General features: G+C 38.1%; 2 protein-coding genes across 2 annotated transcripts in view; one reads left to right on the top strand and one right to left on the bottom strand.

Moving 5' to 3' along the window:
• Window positions 1-1237: 1237 nt before the first annotated feature.
• Window positions 1238-7094, bottom strand: LOC140237503 (ER membrane protein complex subunit 6-like). Its single transcript, XM_072317436.1, has 6 exons — window positions 7015-7094; window positions 5883-5940; window positions 5221-5323; window positions 4354-4446; window positions 3633-3652; window positions 1238-2901 (listed from the first exon to the last, which is right to left on the bottom strand). The coding sequence occupies exons 1-6, from the start codon at window positions 7088-7090 to the stop codon at window positions 2871-2873; spliced, it is 381 nt and encodes a 126-aa protein (XP_072173537.1). The 5' UTR covers window positions 7091-7094; the 3' UTR covers window positions 1238-2870.
• Window positions 7095-7285: 191 nt separating this feature from the next.
• LOC140237782 (SWI/SNF complex subunit SMARCC2-like) overlaps window positions 7286-14332 on the top strand; it is a 68645-nt gene continuing 61598 nt past the window's right edge. Inside the window, exons 1-6 of the mRNA XM_072317719.1 lie at window positions 7286-7408; window positions 9404-9523; window positions 10550-10635; window positions 11242-11416; window positions 12045-12114; window positions 12823-12971. Of these exons, the coding sequence (XP_072173820.1) occupies window positions 7298-7408; window positions 9404-9523; window positions 10550-10635; window positions 11242-11416; window positions 12045-12114; window positions 12823-12971 (711 nt within the window). The 5' untranslated portion in view covers window positions 7286-7297. The remainder of the gene's footprint in view (window positions 7409-9403; window positions 9524-10549; window positions 10636-11241; window positions 11417-12044; window positions 12115-12822; window positions 12972-14332) is intronic.

Raw genomic sequence — 14332 nt, 5'->3', positions numbered from 1 at the left:
CACACACACACTTACTGTCCAAGCTGTTACAGTATTTTCACGCACAGACATTTTTGCAAATGAGGCAGTCACAGACATTTATTGCACACAACATGCACATAAAACAATCTTTTTTTGATCCGTCAATCATTGAGCAGGCATAAATACCATGTGTAGGTTCTGTGGTTGTTTCACTGTGACATCACTGGTACAAATCTATGCTCAAAACTATACGGCCTATTCCTGAATGAACAAACTGCTCAAACATTCACACGTCATAACTACTGTAATAATGTGCATTCTGTAATCTCGCCATGCGCCACACCAAACTCTTTGGAGTGAAGCCCAATGCCCACTGTGCGACGTGAGCCTGCGAGCTGGTCCGAGCTGTATGGGGCGGCAAGTGTCGCATGGCCTATTTCGCTATGAAATCAGTCATTTTGTAACAAAATGACGACATACTTTTTGTAACAAAATGACCGATTTCGTAACGAAATAGGCCATGTGCCACTTGGCGTCCCATAGAGCTCGCAGGCTCGGGTCGCACAGTGGGCATTGGGCTTTAGAGATATTCAAGGATCAGGAATCACAACCACGAAGGATTTACAATGGATGGTGCGTGTTTAATGATTGCACAATATGATAAATGCATACAGTCATAGCAACGGGACAATAGTGATCTTTGTACATATTATATACATGTACTTGAGTAGCTGTACACACAAATGTAGATACACTATGCCTTGTTCACAAAGGATACTCACTTTCAATTTCAGAACTAATTTTACAAACATTTAAATCCTACTTAATAAAAACACAAGAGTGTCCCCTACAATATGGGCAATACCTTTGTTCTGGGTTTGTTGTTGTTGTTTTTTTTTTTCTCTTCAAAAATTGTAACATTCATTTTCATGACACTATATATCGTCGTGTGATACATTATAATGTATGTTTTTACTGCGAGTATACCATACTGGCACATTACTCGAAATTTCCCTCTTTCATTTTCATATGAAGACATCATCTTGAAACTCAAGAAAAAAAAAAAGACAGCATTCTAACAACACAGTCCCTATAAAAGGATTTGATTGTTTTAGAAATTATAGTATGGTTCAGATTTGAGATCTTAGATGGACTCGAGACCCACAAAGAAAGACACAGTGCAATATCCTGGTGCAGGTGTCTCTCAAAAACTTTCAAAACAAGAGATTTTAACCAGTCTCTGCTACATCTCCAAGTATCCTTTTTTTGAGTATGTACTATGAAACACTATGCTATTTCCCTGACTCTTCTTGGCATATACATGTATCTTTCACAACAGGCCTAACTGGCACCCCAAATATTTTACATTTCAAATTACTGTATATCCGACAAAATACCACCTCCACGTAATGACTAAAAAAAAAAATGCTACACAATCACCAGGAGCTAATCCAAAGGCACCACTACAAATGAAACTGTGTTATATCAAAACAAACTCTCTCTGTAGCTTGCTCTGTGGTACAAAGAGACAATGTACATATAATCACCGGGAAACTAAATTCAACCACTCAGTCTTGCATAATGCTCCAGTGGAAAAATGATAGGGAGAGTAAAATTTTCAAGGGCAAAAAGTTTTGGATCTTTTGCCTCATGTGTAGTTCATTTTACAACTTTTACCCATTGCTGATGGGAAGTTGTTGTCCTAGGGCATTAAATCTATGGAGAATGAATATCCACTTTTAGAAGGTCACAGATAAAACATAGAAATATATGGTAGTATTTCTATCTCATCTCGTCCCCCTCCCATACGAAAGGGAAAAAAAGTTGCAGGGTCATGCTTTCTAAAACTTCTCCCAACAGACATGTTACAGCAGACGAGCTTTGTTTTTTAAATATCATGCCTTTCATATGAACGTAGAAACCAAACACACCCTATCAAAATATTTGCTCATTTAGAAGTCTACCAATAGCAGCTGTTGATGCATAACATTGTACCACATTTTGAGAGATGAAAATTAACTGTTAAAGAATCAGAGACAGCCAACATTATTTTTCATCTTAAGCAAACAATACTGGTTGATAAATAGATTTTAATTATAACTGACAAGAGTAAAGCCGATACCAAATAAAGTATCATTCTGCATTATCATTATCATTCTATCATTATCAAGAAAGAAAAATACACAATACATTTGAAATACATGTAGATATCATTACCCAGGCTCAGGTTGTATGTCTACATTTATTTGTGTTCCCCTTAAGAAAAAAAAAAGCGGTATGATAGAAATAAGGAATTTTCATAACTTCTCTGGCTGTATTTTAAAACTTTACTTGTTATAAGACTTGCAATATCACATGTCTATGACTGCTATCAAAATATTCTTCAGACAATAGACACAAAAGGTACATCTAGTTATAAAATCAAGAAACATAAATACACAATGTCCAGATACTTCAGGCTGACACTGAGTCACTAATCTCTGAAGTAACTTTCATCCCAGTTTCCATGTGATTCCCTTAGAATTTACTAGATGCATTCAAACACAAGAGTTGATACAGATAGAAAATGGTAATACATCATTCGTACAAACTTTGAGTCAAACAACGAATGCCTGCTACAAAATTCTGTCACTAACAGACACAAAATGTCGACACACGTGCTGTACGTCGGTGATTGACGGGTAATTTTTCACCTGTGCACTAAGAAAGGTCTGCAATGCTCTTGTCACCTACTGTATTGAGGCTCTTCTTTACCCAAACTACCCTGGCGAGTGACCGAGTCCGGTAATGGACAGAGCAATATTCCAGTGGCCTCTTCGGTGTTGCTGAAGATTCAGAAGTGACTGTGTCGATGACTGGATATCTGCAGAGATCTGCCTCCCTGTATGGCTGATGGTCCTGTATTTCCATCAGTAAACATGCACCATTCCGTACAGAAACCTGTATGCGTGGAAGGCGATCATCGTTAGGGAAATGAAACTGGGAAAGAAAATAACTTATAGAGCAAATATTTTTCATTGTGTGTGTGATATCTGTCCTGTTCATTTTGTGTTCAAATTATTTATCACTGAAAGAGACAAACATCTGGCATAACTTGACAGCGTATCAGGGCAATTAACCCCCGGCTAGATACTGGTTAGCAGTAAGGTTAGAGTAAAGATTAGGGGTACAGTTAGGTTTAGGGTTAGGAGTTTGGGTTAGGGTTAGGATTAGGTTCAGGATTAGGATTAGGGCCAGGGGAAGGGTCTGGGGTAATTGCCCAGGGGGTAATTGCCCTAGTCCCCTTGACAGCAACAACTATCAACTGTGCTTGACATCAAGGACCTGTGTACATTTTTATTGCTCACAAATTTTAAATGCAACAAATGCATATACATTGTATGTGGTAATGTTCAATCATCAGTACATGCTTATTCATCAATTCTTGTACACTGTATTTCATTAAATGTATATTTCTGGCAGAAATACATTGTACCTTGCTCAGCAAAGAGATGCAATCTGCCAAGTGATAGAATTTAGCTTCCTAACGGACAATAAAAACTAGACCAACATGACCAGAAAACTAAGAATGAGAATAGAAAAAAAAAAACAAAGAGAAATAGAGAAGGTGAAAATATAAATCCAAATATAAATCAAAACAAGATGATTTCTCCGGTGATGAAAAAGGATACGTCCAAAACAAGATGTATGTCTGGTGATTTCATTTGGTCAAGGAAATTTGGTTTACATTTAAAATGCAACAAAAACAACCACACTAGCAACAATTAACAAACATCATGCATTAATTCTTAGGTTGAATACAAACTTAATGTACATGTTCTACAGATTTTCAGTTGCAAAATGCCTTTGTGTTATTACCAGGGAACGTGGAGATAGGTTGTTTGCAAGACAATATAATATTTTTTTTTTTTTTTTTTTTTTTAAGCTTTCCTGCAATGCAGTAGTTCAATTCGAATTTTAGCACCTACTCCTAGTACAATGTAAAAGATACAATAGTACCTTGTTTGTACAAGATACTCAAGGCGCAGCATGAGTGAATTATCTTCTTTTTTTATACATTAACACTTCTGCTGCCAATTTACTTGCTTTGCAGATTACTTTCTCCTGATCAATGATAAATCTAGCATTGATTATATCAAGTAAGCTATGCATTGCTCAAGTCAAAGGTCATTCTCCAGTCCCAATAGCTTTGACTCGCATAAAGCTGACTTGTACTTCATTCCAACATGGTACCAGAATAACATAAAACTATCCTTAATTTGACAAAGAAATGCATACACATTGATGATCAAAGGCAATGCTCCACTTTCTCAGATATGATATGAAGACTACCAGACATATTTTCATGTCTAGTTTGTAGAACGTATTAACTTTCATTTTGTGAAAGGATACAAAAAGTCCACCAAATAAACCATTGGTAAGGAGTGGCCGCCTCATCCTGAAGTATTTCTTCCACTGAACGCCTGTCTTCAGAAACAGCATGAACTAGGAATTCAGAGAAGAAAATGACATCAAATCGAAGGCACATGCATAATGACTTCTTGGATATTACAAGAATTGCACGTAAATAACACACATAAGTTACATACAATCACAAATACCTATGTTTGCTTTAATATAAAAGCACATATAAACATATACACAGATAGACAATGTGTTGCACATACACTGACCCAGTAGCAACATTTGACAAGCTCAGATACAGTTGTAATAATTACCAGTACAAAGGCACTGGACCACTTTTACATACAAACACATACAACTGATATATACAAGAACATTAATAAGATATATCAAATAAATGTACTTGATGTCCTCCAATGTACTTATTCCTCATCTTTTAAATTTATGAGCATGTTTACACTTTAGTATCACAGCAATATTGTGATACCTTGTAATTCATTCATTGCACTCAAAGAATTTGAAACTAAGACCCTGATATTTACAATGTGTACATGAGTCTTCTTTGCCAGGGTAATCTTTATAAAGCTATAATTTGGGTATTCCATGTACTTCTACAAATGGGAGTTTGAGGATTATGTGGAACATACTTTCAGTAAAACAAGTTTTTGTAAATTGTACAAAGAATTCAATTGCATATATATCTCAACTTTTCCTGGTCAAACGTAGTGCACTTCATGAGGATCTCCATGCTTTGCATGATTATGGTAATCATTAAGTTACTATATGTATAGTTTAAAAGATCTGATTTGACTCATTTTTCATTTCAAACAATAGAAAGCTGAGAATATGCCTCACAGAAAGTGCTAGGGCTGTGATGAAGTAGAAGATGAATCCATAAAGTCCAGTCAGACCAAGAATGCCAGCTGCTGAGCCAGATATTGCAGACATGAATGTCCGGCTGACGAATAAAAGATGCAAACAAACAGATTAGCTCGCATAACACATCAATAATACTTGACCACATTCATAATGATACAATAAATGGCTTTATTTCACGCACTTTCACGTAGCTTCATTAAAGGCAGATTCAAAACAAAACAAGAGTTGGGATTAAACCACACAACATACATGTTGAATGCATATAACTGTAATTAAATACCAGGTACTACTGATAACAGATACAAACGTGCACAAATAAGGGAAGGAGAAAAACAGTCAAACAAAGAGCATCATACATGTACATGTACTGTAAAAGTGGTATTTTTGCACCAGTACTGTGCTTGGCTGGGTAAGATGAATTTTGTGTGTTTTTAATTCTACAGAATCAAAGAACAACATACTTCATATAATAGACTGTTATAAGCAACAAAAAAAAAAAAAAAATGTGTGCTTTTGTTGTTACACTAGTTTAAGGTCACACAAAATGCACAAACACTTCACTTCTGCATTATGTGATATGCCAAATCTCTTTTTGATAAGAATTTCCAGTTGAGATCCCTTGGCTGCGTAGCACTCACCAATAGTCCAAAATGGACATGTTCCCTCTAATAGCCAGCTCATTGTATATCATAGGTTCTGGATGGAAAGAAAATGAGAGAGAAAAAAACAAACAAACTGCAAATAAATAAAGGGAACTCACACATACAGTAACAAAATGCATCATGTCAGAAACCCTCCATAGGACCATGTTGACAATGCAATGTCAATGACAATGACTGTCAATAAAGGAATTTAATAGGGCAAGCATGGCCTGGTAACATAAGGAGTGTCTGCTTTGTTCACTCGTAGTACACTAGACTGGGTTCTACCGTACATACTCAGTCTTCCTAATCCTATACGATTTAGTATTATTCCCAGAACTAACCGCAGCAGCGACCCCAATACGTACCATGTACAGTGCCCCGCGCCGGGGTTACCCCAGAACCTACTTGGTAGTAAATTATTGACAAGTTATGGAGCAGTCATTTTCTCGTAAAGGGCACTTGGACATATGGACAGTGTCTAACTAGTTTAATACACAGCCCAATTGAGAGTCGCTGTAAAAAGCGTCGAGCATCTGCATGATCTGGTCGGGCCGGGCTAGGACAGTGTCATATCATATGAGTCTGATTGATATTGTTTATACCAAACTATGTACATACTTCGTCCTTTTGGTGTTTTCTTTCTAGAATCTATGTTGCACTGCTTATCATGGTTTATGTAACGGTTAGCCTACAACTTACAAGGTAGGATTTCCATAACCCGACCAGACGCCGTGCAGAGCACGCATCATGCGCATGTCACGTTTTTACAGAGACTGGGCTGTGAGCTGTGTTGTGTATAGTTCATGGTTCCATAACTATACACAGCCCAGTCGCTGTACGTAGATAGGTAGTTTTCGCACAGCGTAGTAACAGCGTCTGGTCGGGCTATATAACTAACGGTTCCAGAGAATTGAGAAAGCGGCGGAGCGCTTGATGTACAGCACACGACAAGCAATTAGTGGGACTACAGGAAGTTTGTTGAGTAAAAATGCATTTTATTAGAACAATACATTATCATAAATTACCATGATGGGCAAAAAACCGTTCATAATATTAATTTTCTCAATTGGAAGCTAATTTAAATTAAATCTCTACATACATAAATGAAAAACAGATGAATTATTACCCCTTTTCACTGCCGTACGAGCGTGTAACCCATGGGAAGCCGCCATTTTCAGTAATTCATAAAAAGAGTGTTGCATGATAATGTATATTTGTTTTCATTTGGAGGTTCTATAAATTCATCATACAATTTCATATAAACTGTTTTTAAACTTTAATTTCATTTATGAAATTGACATGATATTGTTTTTATTTGAGAAAAATAATGGAGTGATCATTATAAATGCTCACATTTGTTAAATTGTCAACACGCCATTTTCAGTACGAAACTCCGAAAAGAGACAAAGATGGCGATCAGAAAGAAAGACGGAGGTGCTGATTTCAAGTTTTTTGAGTCAACAGACACCGTTTCCCAACTCGATAATGTCAAATCATGGTTGCAGAGGAACTGCAAGAAGGTAAAAATTTTCTTGGTATCAGTAGCCTCAAAAATTTATGTGAGATGGGTGTCTGCAGACGACTAAATTATAGTGTGCGAACTGTGTAGTGTGTGGTGTTCACCGGTGCGGGTGTGTGGTGGTTGTGTTTGTGGGTAAAAAGAGCCTGGCCCTGCCTGGTTGGGCCGCCGGGACTAGCCCGGGCTTCAATGGGCCCAGCGTCAGCGGGAGAACTTTATCATACCTATGACTTATTGAGTCTAGGCTATACCTCTGAATACCTATGGATTACCTGAATTACCTATGATGACGTCCAGTAAATCAAAGACTTGATTCTGAATGCAGTTAGATTCTAGAATTTATAAAAACATGCACATTCTTATGCCACAACAAATTGACAAACTCGCCCTAACCTAAATCTAAAAACGGGGCCTAACCAGTGTACTAACAAGTTAGATCCTCGTTATTCTGTAAAATAGTTGCATCTGAGATGCCACCAGAGAGTTCAATAGAAGTTAAGTTTTAACACTTTTACTAGTGTTGCTGTTGTAATTTACTGTTGAAAAATCTTGATCGCTTGAATTTGAAATGCTGGTTTGTAAGAGAAAAAAGGTTATTTTCATTGTACTTGTAGTGAATTCACATCGCATTGCATGTTGGATGTGTGGGGCAAACTGTATGCAGCCGGCCACAGTACTCAGTAGTCACTCACGTGTGGCTGTATCCAGCAACCTAGGCCATGGCAACAATTACACATGCATGGCTGTACATACACTGCCTTCGTAATATGCATATAAAGCAAATTCTTGCTTGTAGTGGTATGTGATCTAGAAAAATCTACATTTTTTACCATGTCCTCTCTTGTGCATTCTTTTATCAGACCTAAGTCGGGCACTACTTCTCTGATCATAATTGTGAAAGAGCTTGAATGCCTCAATCATATCATCCTTCACCCGGCAGTGAAACAAAGTTGGGACTCCAATTCCCTCCTACGAGGTGGTACTAAACTACACGAGGGCCTTGCCGCTAGCTTGCAATTGCCCATGTATGTGGCTGCTTGAGATCAGAAAAATAGTAAGATGTCAAATACTAAGGACCTCCCTTATCACCTCACTCGAAAAATCCAAACGAGGAACTCGTTTCTTATTTTACATGGCCATAAATTATGGAACATTTTGTAATAAAGTTCACAATTTTGATAACTTGCATTGCACGTTTTATAATGTATATGTATTGAAGTATTCTCTAGTAAACAAAGAACATTTGTGACCCTGCACCTTTAAACGAACAAAAAGTCGCCAGACATGAATTTTTAGTTAAGACCATATTCTGAAAGAGCAGACCTTAAGCTTAAAAATGATGTATAACTCAAATTAAATGGACTCTCCTAACCTATCTAAATAGTGGAAAGACAGCACAAACTCAGGAAAAGTGTGAACTGAGAAAAGAGGCTCTAAAGTACAGTGTCTATTCAAGCGCTTAATCTTTACCAAACCGTGCTGGCTGTGCGATGAATGGGACTAAAAATAGGAAGTAAACCACCAGAGTAACAACAATGAAGGGGTTATCAGATTAAACTGAAATTAAGCATGCCTCATTAACACATTCGGTCTATAATTAATGCCAACTTTCAAAGCAGTAGCACTATCCTCTCAAGGTTATTAGAGTTGAAAGTGAAGAGCGTGGACAAGGTTTTTCAGAAATGAAAAAGGGATTCTAAAGACACACCTAATCACACTATTCTACCAAAAATGTTCGAGATAAACTGCTAAAAAAACACACTTTCCTGCCCGTTTTATGGTACCAAATTCTAGCATAATGTAAAAGAAGACCCGCTCTTTCAGAAAATATGAAAAATTCAAGTTCAGCTAGGTTGACCCATTTCACTTATTTTCAGTCCTCACGCAAAATCAGTGTGTGCGACTTTATGTTCGTTTTGAGGTGCACGGTCACATTTGATCGTGAAATATTGTTCACTCATGTTTGTTTGTCTTTCATGTGGTCTTCCATGAACAGTGGATCCAGACGGAACCACCGACAAACAAGAGCATCGCCAGCATGCTGGCACAGCTGATCCAGTTCCAGGAGGATGCCTTCGGTCGTCATGTCAGCAACCCACCCCTGACGAGAGTTCCTGTGAGCATCTTCATATGTTATATCATGTTTCCAGCCCCCATTAACAAAGAAAAAGATAATTAAAGGGGCATAGTCCCGGTAGTGTAGAGGGCGCTTTTGATGATACTGCCGATCACCATTAGCATTCATATGAAGATTACCGAAGTTGAGCTGTCATCAAGAGTAAAGTGCGTAGCTGTTGCTAAGTAACATTGCCTACGTTGTCTTCTCTGCGCATCGCGCAGTCTGTAGTAATGCCGGGTGCGTGCATATGTGCTTGTTATTATGACATCACAAAAGAAGTTTGCTAAAGCCGTCATCCCCCTCAGCCGAATCATGAGCCGAACTGTGATCCGACCACTGACTACAGTGAATCAGACTTCTTCGGACTCGGGGAAGTGGGCCAAAGCGTAAGCGCTATAGAGGAGTCGATAGCGTAGGTCTCTATAGGAAACTTGCACCGTGCGCCCGCGTACGCATTTGACTAAAACACCGGGACCATGCACCTTTACGGAAGAGAGTACTTTATGACAACAATTTGAATGAGGTGAAAAGTGTAAGAACATTGAAGGAAGAGAGCAATCTCCTCCGTGACAGACTTTGTTGATGTGAGATGATTAGTGTTCCCATTTTGCTCTTCAAAGTTACAATCCTTTTTTTTTTTTTTTTTAAGGGAACCAGGGGCTGCAGACTTTTACGGGTGTTCAGTGATGGAGATTTTCATGTGTTTACCTCATGTGGAAATCATTAGTACGAAATTAAGAATAAAACAATTTTTTTTTGAGAAGATACAAAACTTGTTCAACATCATGCTGGATATGATATTACCAAATAGCTGTGAGTTTGTTTTAGTTTTGTCATTTCTTGTGAATTTCAACATTCAGCCATAGAAATCAGCATGACCATTGGTGAATAGTCCTGACCTCTTGACAGTTTTTCCTTCTACCTTTCAATTATGTAGCATCCTTCCTTTTCTGTCAGTTTTTGTTGTCATAATGTGACCAATACATGATGTTTTGCTCATGTGTCAATTCAAACCCTTTCCAGCAAAAATATTTCCTAGACTTCAAGTCTGGAGGTGGCCTGTGCAACATCCTGATGGCTGTGTACAAGTTCAAGAGTGAACAGGGATGGTAAGAATCCTCTTGTGTGTATACTTGCCAGCTACATAGTTATTTAAGTCATACTGTTGTTGTCATTCTTCTGAACTTGGGTTGTCATAGGCTTTGTTTTTTCACACTGTCCGTCATATGTTTTTATTGTCCTTGCATAATAACTCATATTGTAACATTCAGACTTTCCTTCAAACTTGGCTGGAAAGGTTCCCTATAGCAGGGCAAACAAATCATCTGTAAGAAGAAAATCCAACAAAATTGGGGAGGGTTGGATAAAGGTTAATTAAAAGAGTGCCTTCTGTAAAATAGATTTGATCCTTTGCAGGGGTAACAATACTGTTAAATCACAGTTTAAAAACCTACATCAGCTTGTATTGGTGATTTATATGTGTTATATGAATGTTACATACTGAGTGTATTTTCAATAGCTGACTGAAAAATAAAAGAGATACCATTTTTTTTTTTTTTTGAGCTTGCGTTTTGTTTCAGCTTGAATTACTTTTATTCCATCCATGTTTAAGGTAATTAGTTTGTCTAACAGAGATTATTATTTTTTTAAAGCTCTGTAGCATGATATGGGCAATGCCATCTATCTTCCTTTGTGGTTTTCATCCCCTGTCCAAGGCGAAGGTTCGACTTCCACTCACCCAGCCGCATGGACCGAAACGTGGAGATGTTCATGCAGATCTCCCGCACTCTGGTCCAGAACCGGTGCATGGTCTTGCCGCAGGTCTGTATTCACGAAAGTGTGGAGCCAAAGCTCGCCTCCAAGCTGACAGACATCATCAAGAGACACCAGGTAAGTTGGAGGGCAAAGTAGCAAAGGCGTGGCCTTGTCGATATCACAATATCAATCTGTTGATGAAAACACCCTCTTCTCCTACAGGCCCTCCATGTTACCGTATTGCTTAATCTGGGTTTAAAGTGTCGTGCATCATTGCCGTATTTGTCATACATGTCTTCAAGAGGCATATTTGAAGATATGAATCTAGATATGGAGATAAACCTCGGTTTAAATGTCCTGCAGCAGCCTTTCAGCAAAATTGTGTTCATTAGTGTGTCTGTGACATATTCTAGGGCCTAGAATGAAACAACAACAACAACAACAACAAAATGGTATAATTTTTTTATGTCTCGTCATAATGTGTGTCCAGTGTGGCTGGGATACATGGTATGCAAAGATTAAAATCAAAATTAAGATTTTATGACTTGCCTTCTGTGCTAAAATTTGTATACCATAACACACATGTTTGCATATAAAATGGCCACAACAATGTTTAATCTCTCGTCGTCTCCCACTGCATGTGTAGGGAAATTTCAATGTCAATTCCATAATCGTGTAACTGATGGATTGGTTTGGTTACCTCTATAATAATGCTATAGAGACAATTTTTACGTTGTTTGTGATGTTCTTTTCTCCATCCCAGGGTACAGTTGTGGATGACCCAGATGTTGCAACTCATGTGGTGTTTTCTCCACCGGAGCCTCTTGCAGAAGGTAAGCTGGTGAACAAAGCATATTCCCCTCCCCACTTGCTGAGCGAGAACTGTCCATACTTTAATTTCTGAGAAAGAAAAAAACAATTGTGTAAAAAGTACAAATATAGGAATGAAATCAACTGCCTAGACTGTTTTCTTTGAGAAATTATATGGTGTAACCAAGTCTTATCTTATGATCCAGTAAACTTAGTTAACTCCAGTTGGTTTATCAAATCTAAAATAGAAAAAAAAAATATTTCCTGTTCCCACGCCAGTGCTATATCATTGCAATTGACTGAATAAAAAGGGGTATAGTGTATTCAAGTTTATGGCTGTCTTTGTGGCCCCAGTAGTATGCAATGAGCTTTTATTCATGGAAGGCCTTTTTACATGTTGTTTCTCTAGTTGAAATATATTTTACCTGTATGATATATTTCTTGATTACGTAACGCTGAGAAACATTGCCTGGATAACTTTTCCTTTGGAAGTGTGCATAAACTTTAGATACAACACAAAACTTGTTATTCTTTGTTACATGCAGATCTGCTGAATTACTCTCTCAGGCAAATTGAACCACTTTTTTTTTTTTTCAAATTCTATATGTCGGCATGCTTCGATGCCTAACAACAAAATTCATTCATTCTTACACCAGTTCAAAGTACAAGTAGAACTATTTGCTTGTGATTTAAGTTGTCATCCCCTTCTCTGCTCCAACTCCCATATTTAGGTGAGGAGTACCTGAGACCCATTGCGCGCAAGGAGCGATCGACTCTCGTCCACTGGTGGTACTTTCCAGACAGCTACGACACCTGGGTGGCGTCATCCGAGGTGCACGGCGACGCGGAGCACCTCGCCACCATGGATGGTGCCTGGGAAGTGAGTAGTCACAATGTATTTCTCTTCTGGATTACAGTCATGTGTTTATATGAAGTGGTCTACATAGATACTGGTCTGTCATTGGTCATAATACAATCACATGACTAATGAAGCGAGGATCAAAATGTGATTTCTCGTGCTGTGATGTCGTGCCAGTTACTACCAGGTATTATTATGAAAGAATTTCTCTGGCTGCTGACAGGGCTAGAATAAAATGATGTGTATTTGTGTAGACCATATAGTATAACATATTGCCTTGTCTGATGTTATGATATTGACAGCTCCTTCAGAGTTATACCTCCTCCTGAAGACAATATTTTCTATTATTACCTATACGAGGTAGTTTTGCGAGGCAATTACAGTTGTTATTTTGCAGGGTCGGGAGTTCAGCGGGCGATATTAGAGCATATTACGAGCATCCGGGGTTTTACATATACAGTGGGCTCTCATTATAACGAAATCCTCGGGACCGGCAGTTATCCTTTCGTCATATCGGAATTTTGTTATAACCGAACAAATAAACGATAGAAATACATAGAGTGGATGACATTGCAGCCCAAATTTTTACTTCATTATAACCAGAATTTTGTTATAACCGCATGTTCGTTATAACGGGAGTGCACTGTAAAACAGGGAGGTGGGAAGAGAGATTCCACTCCTTCTCTTCCCACCTCATGTAAACCATGGAGCTACCAAAACAGCTCCATGTGTAAACATTCCGATCGACCACGAAGAGAAAACATTCAAGGACGTTGCTGCGTGTCGATTACACGCACCGCAAAAGAACGCCGATAAATCAACTCATACAAGGTCGACCACTTCCACTAGTTCCAGCAGCACGACGCGTCAAACTAACTGCACAGTGACCATCAGTTATTACAACTCTCCAAATTGAAACAGAAGCAAAAATAAAGTGTAAAAGCGTTCAGATGTTTGAAGTTCGCCTGTTACAACTACATATGCATCTTTGAAGTTGGAGTTGAATGATATACATTGATGAACAATTTTTCAATTATTCGACATGTTGGTGATGATCTACAGGTAGTCAAATGTGGCTTGATCTATATCATAGTGTATAGCTGTATTCACATATTTTCTTAATTTACCTAGGGGATAGGTAATAATTATGATATTGACTGGCCTTGAGGGAGATACCAGATAAATATTCTTTCAGTTTGGGCAATATTTTCTGGTATCTCCCTCGAGGCCAGTCAATATTATATAAATATTTCAATATGTGAGTAAATAGCTCTGATTAGAGTTGGGAAAAGGAAACAGGGTTTCATATGCAAAAGTTATTTTTGTTTTGTGGTGTTATATCACCTCACAGCTTGCCTTTTTATGCCTCCGCCACGAAGTGG

This window comes from Diadema setosum, chromosome 14 (assembly GCF_964275005.1).
Source record: "Diadema setosum chromosome 14, eeDiaSeto1, whole genome shotgun sequence".
NCBI lineage: Eukaryota > Metazoa > Echinodermata > Echinoidea > Diadematoida > Diadematidae > Diadema > Diadema setosum.
This window is presented reverse-complemented; position numbering and strand designations above follow the sequence as displayed.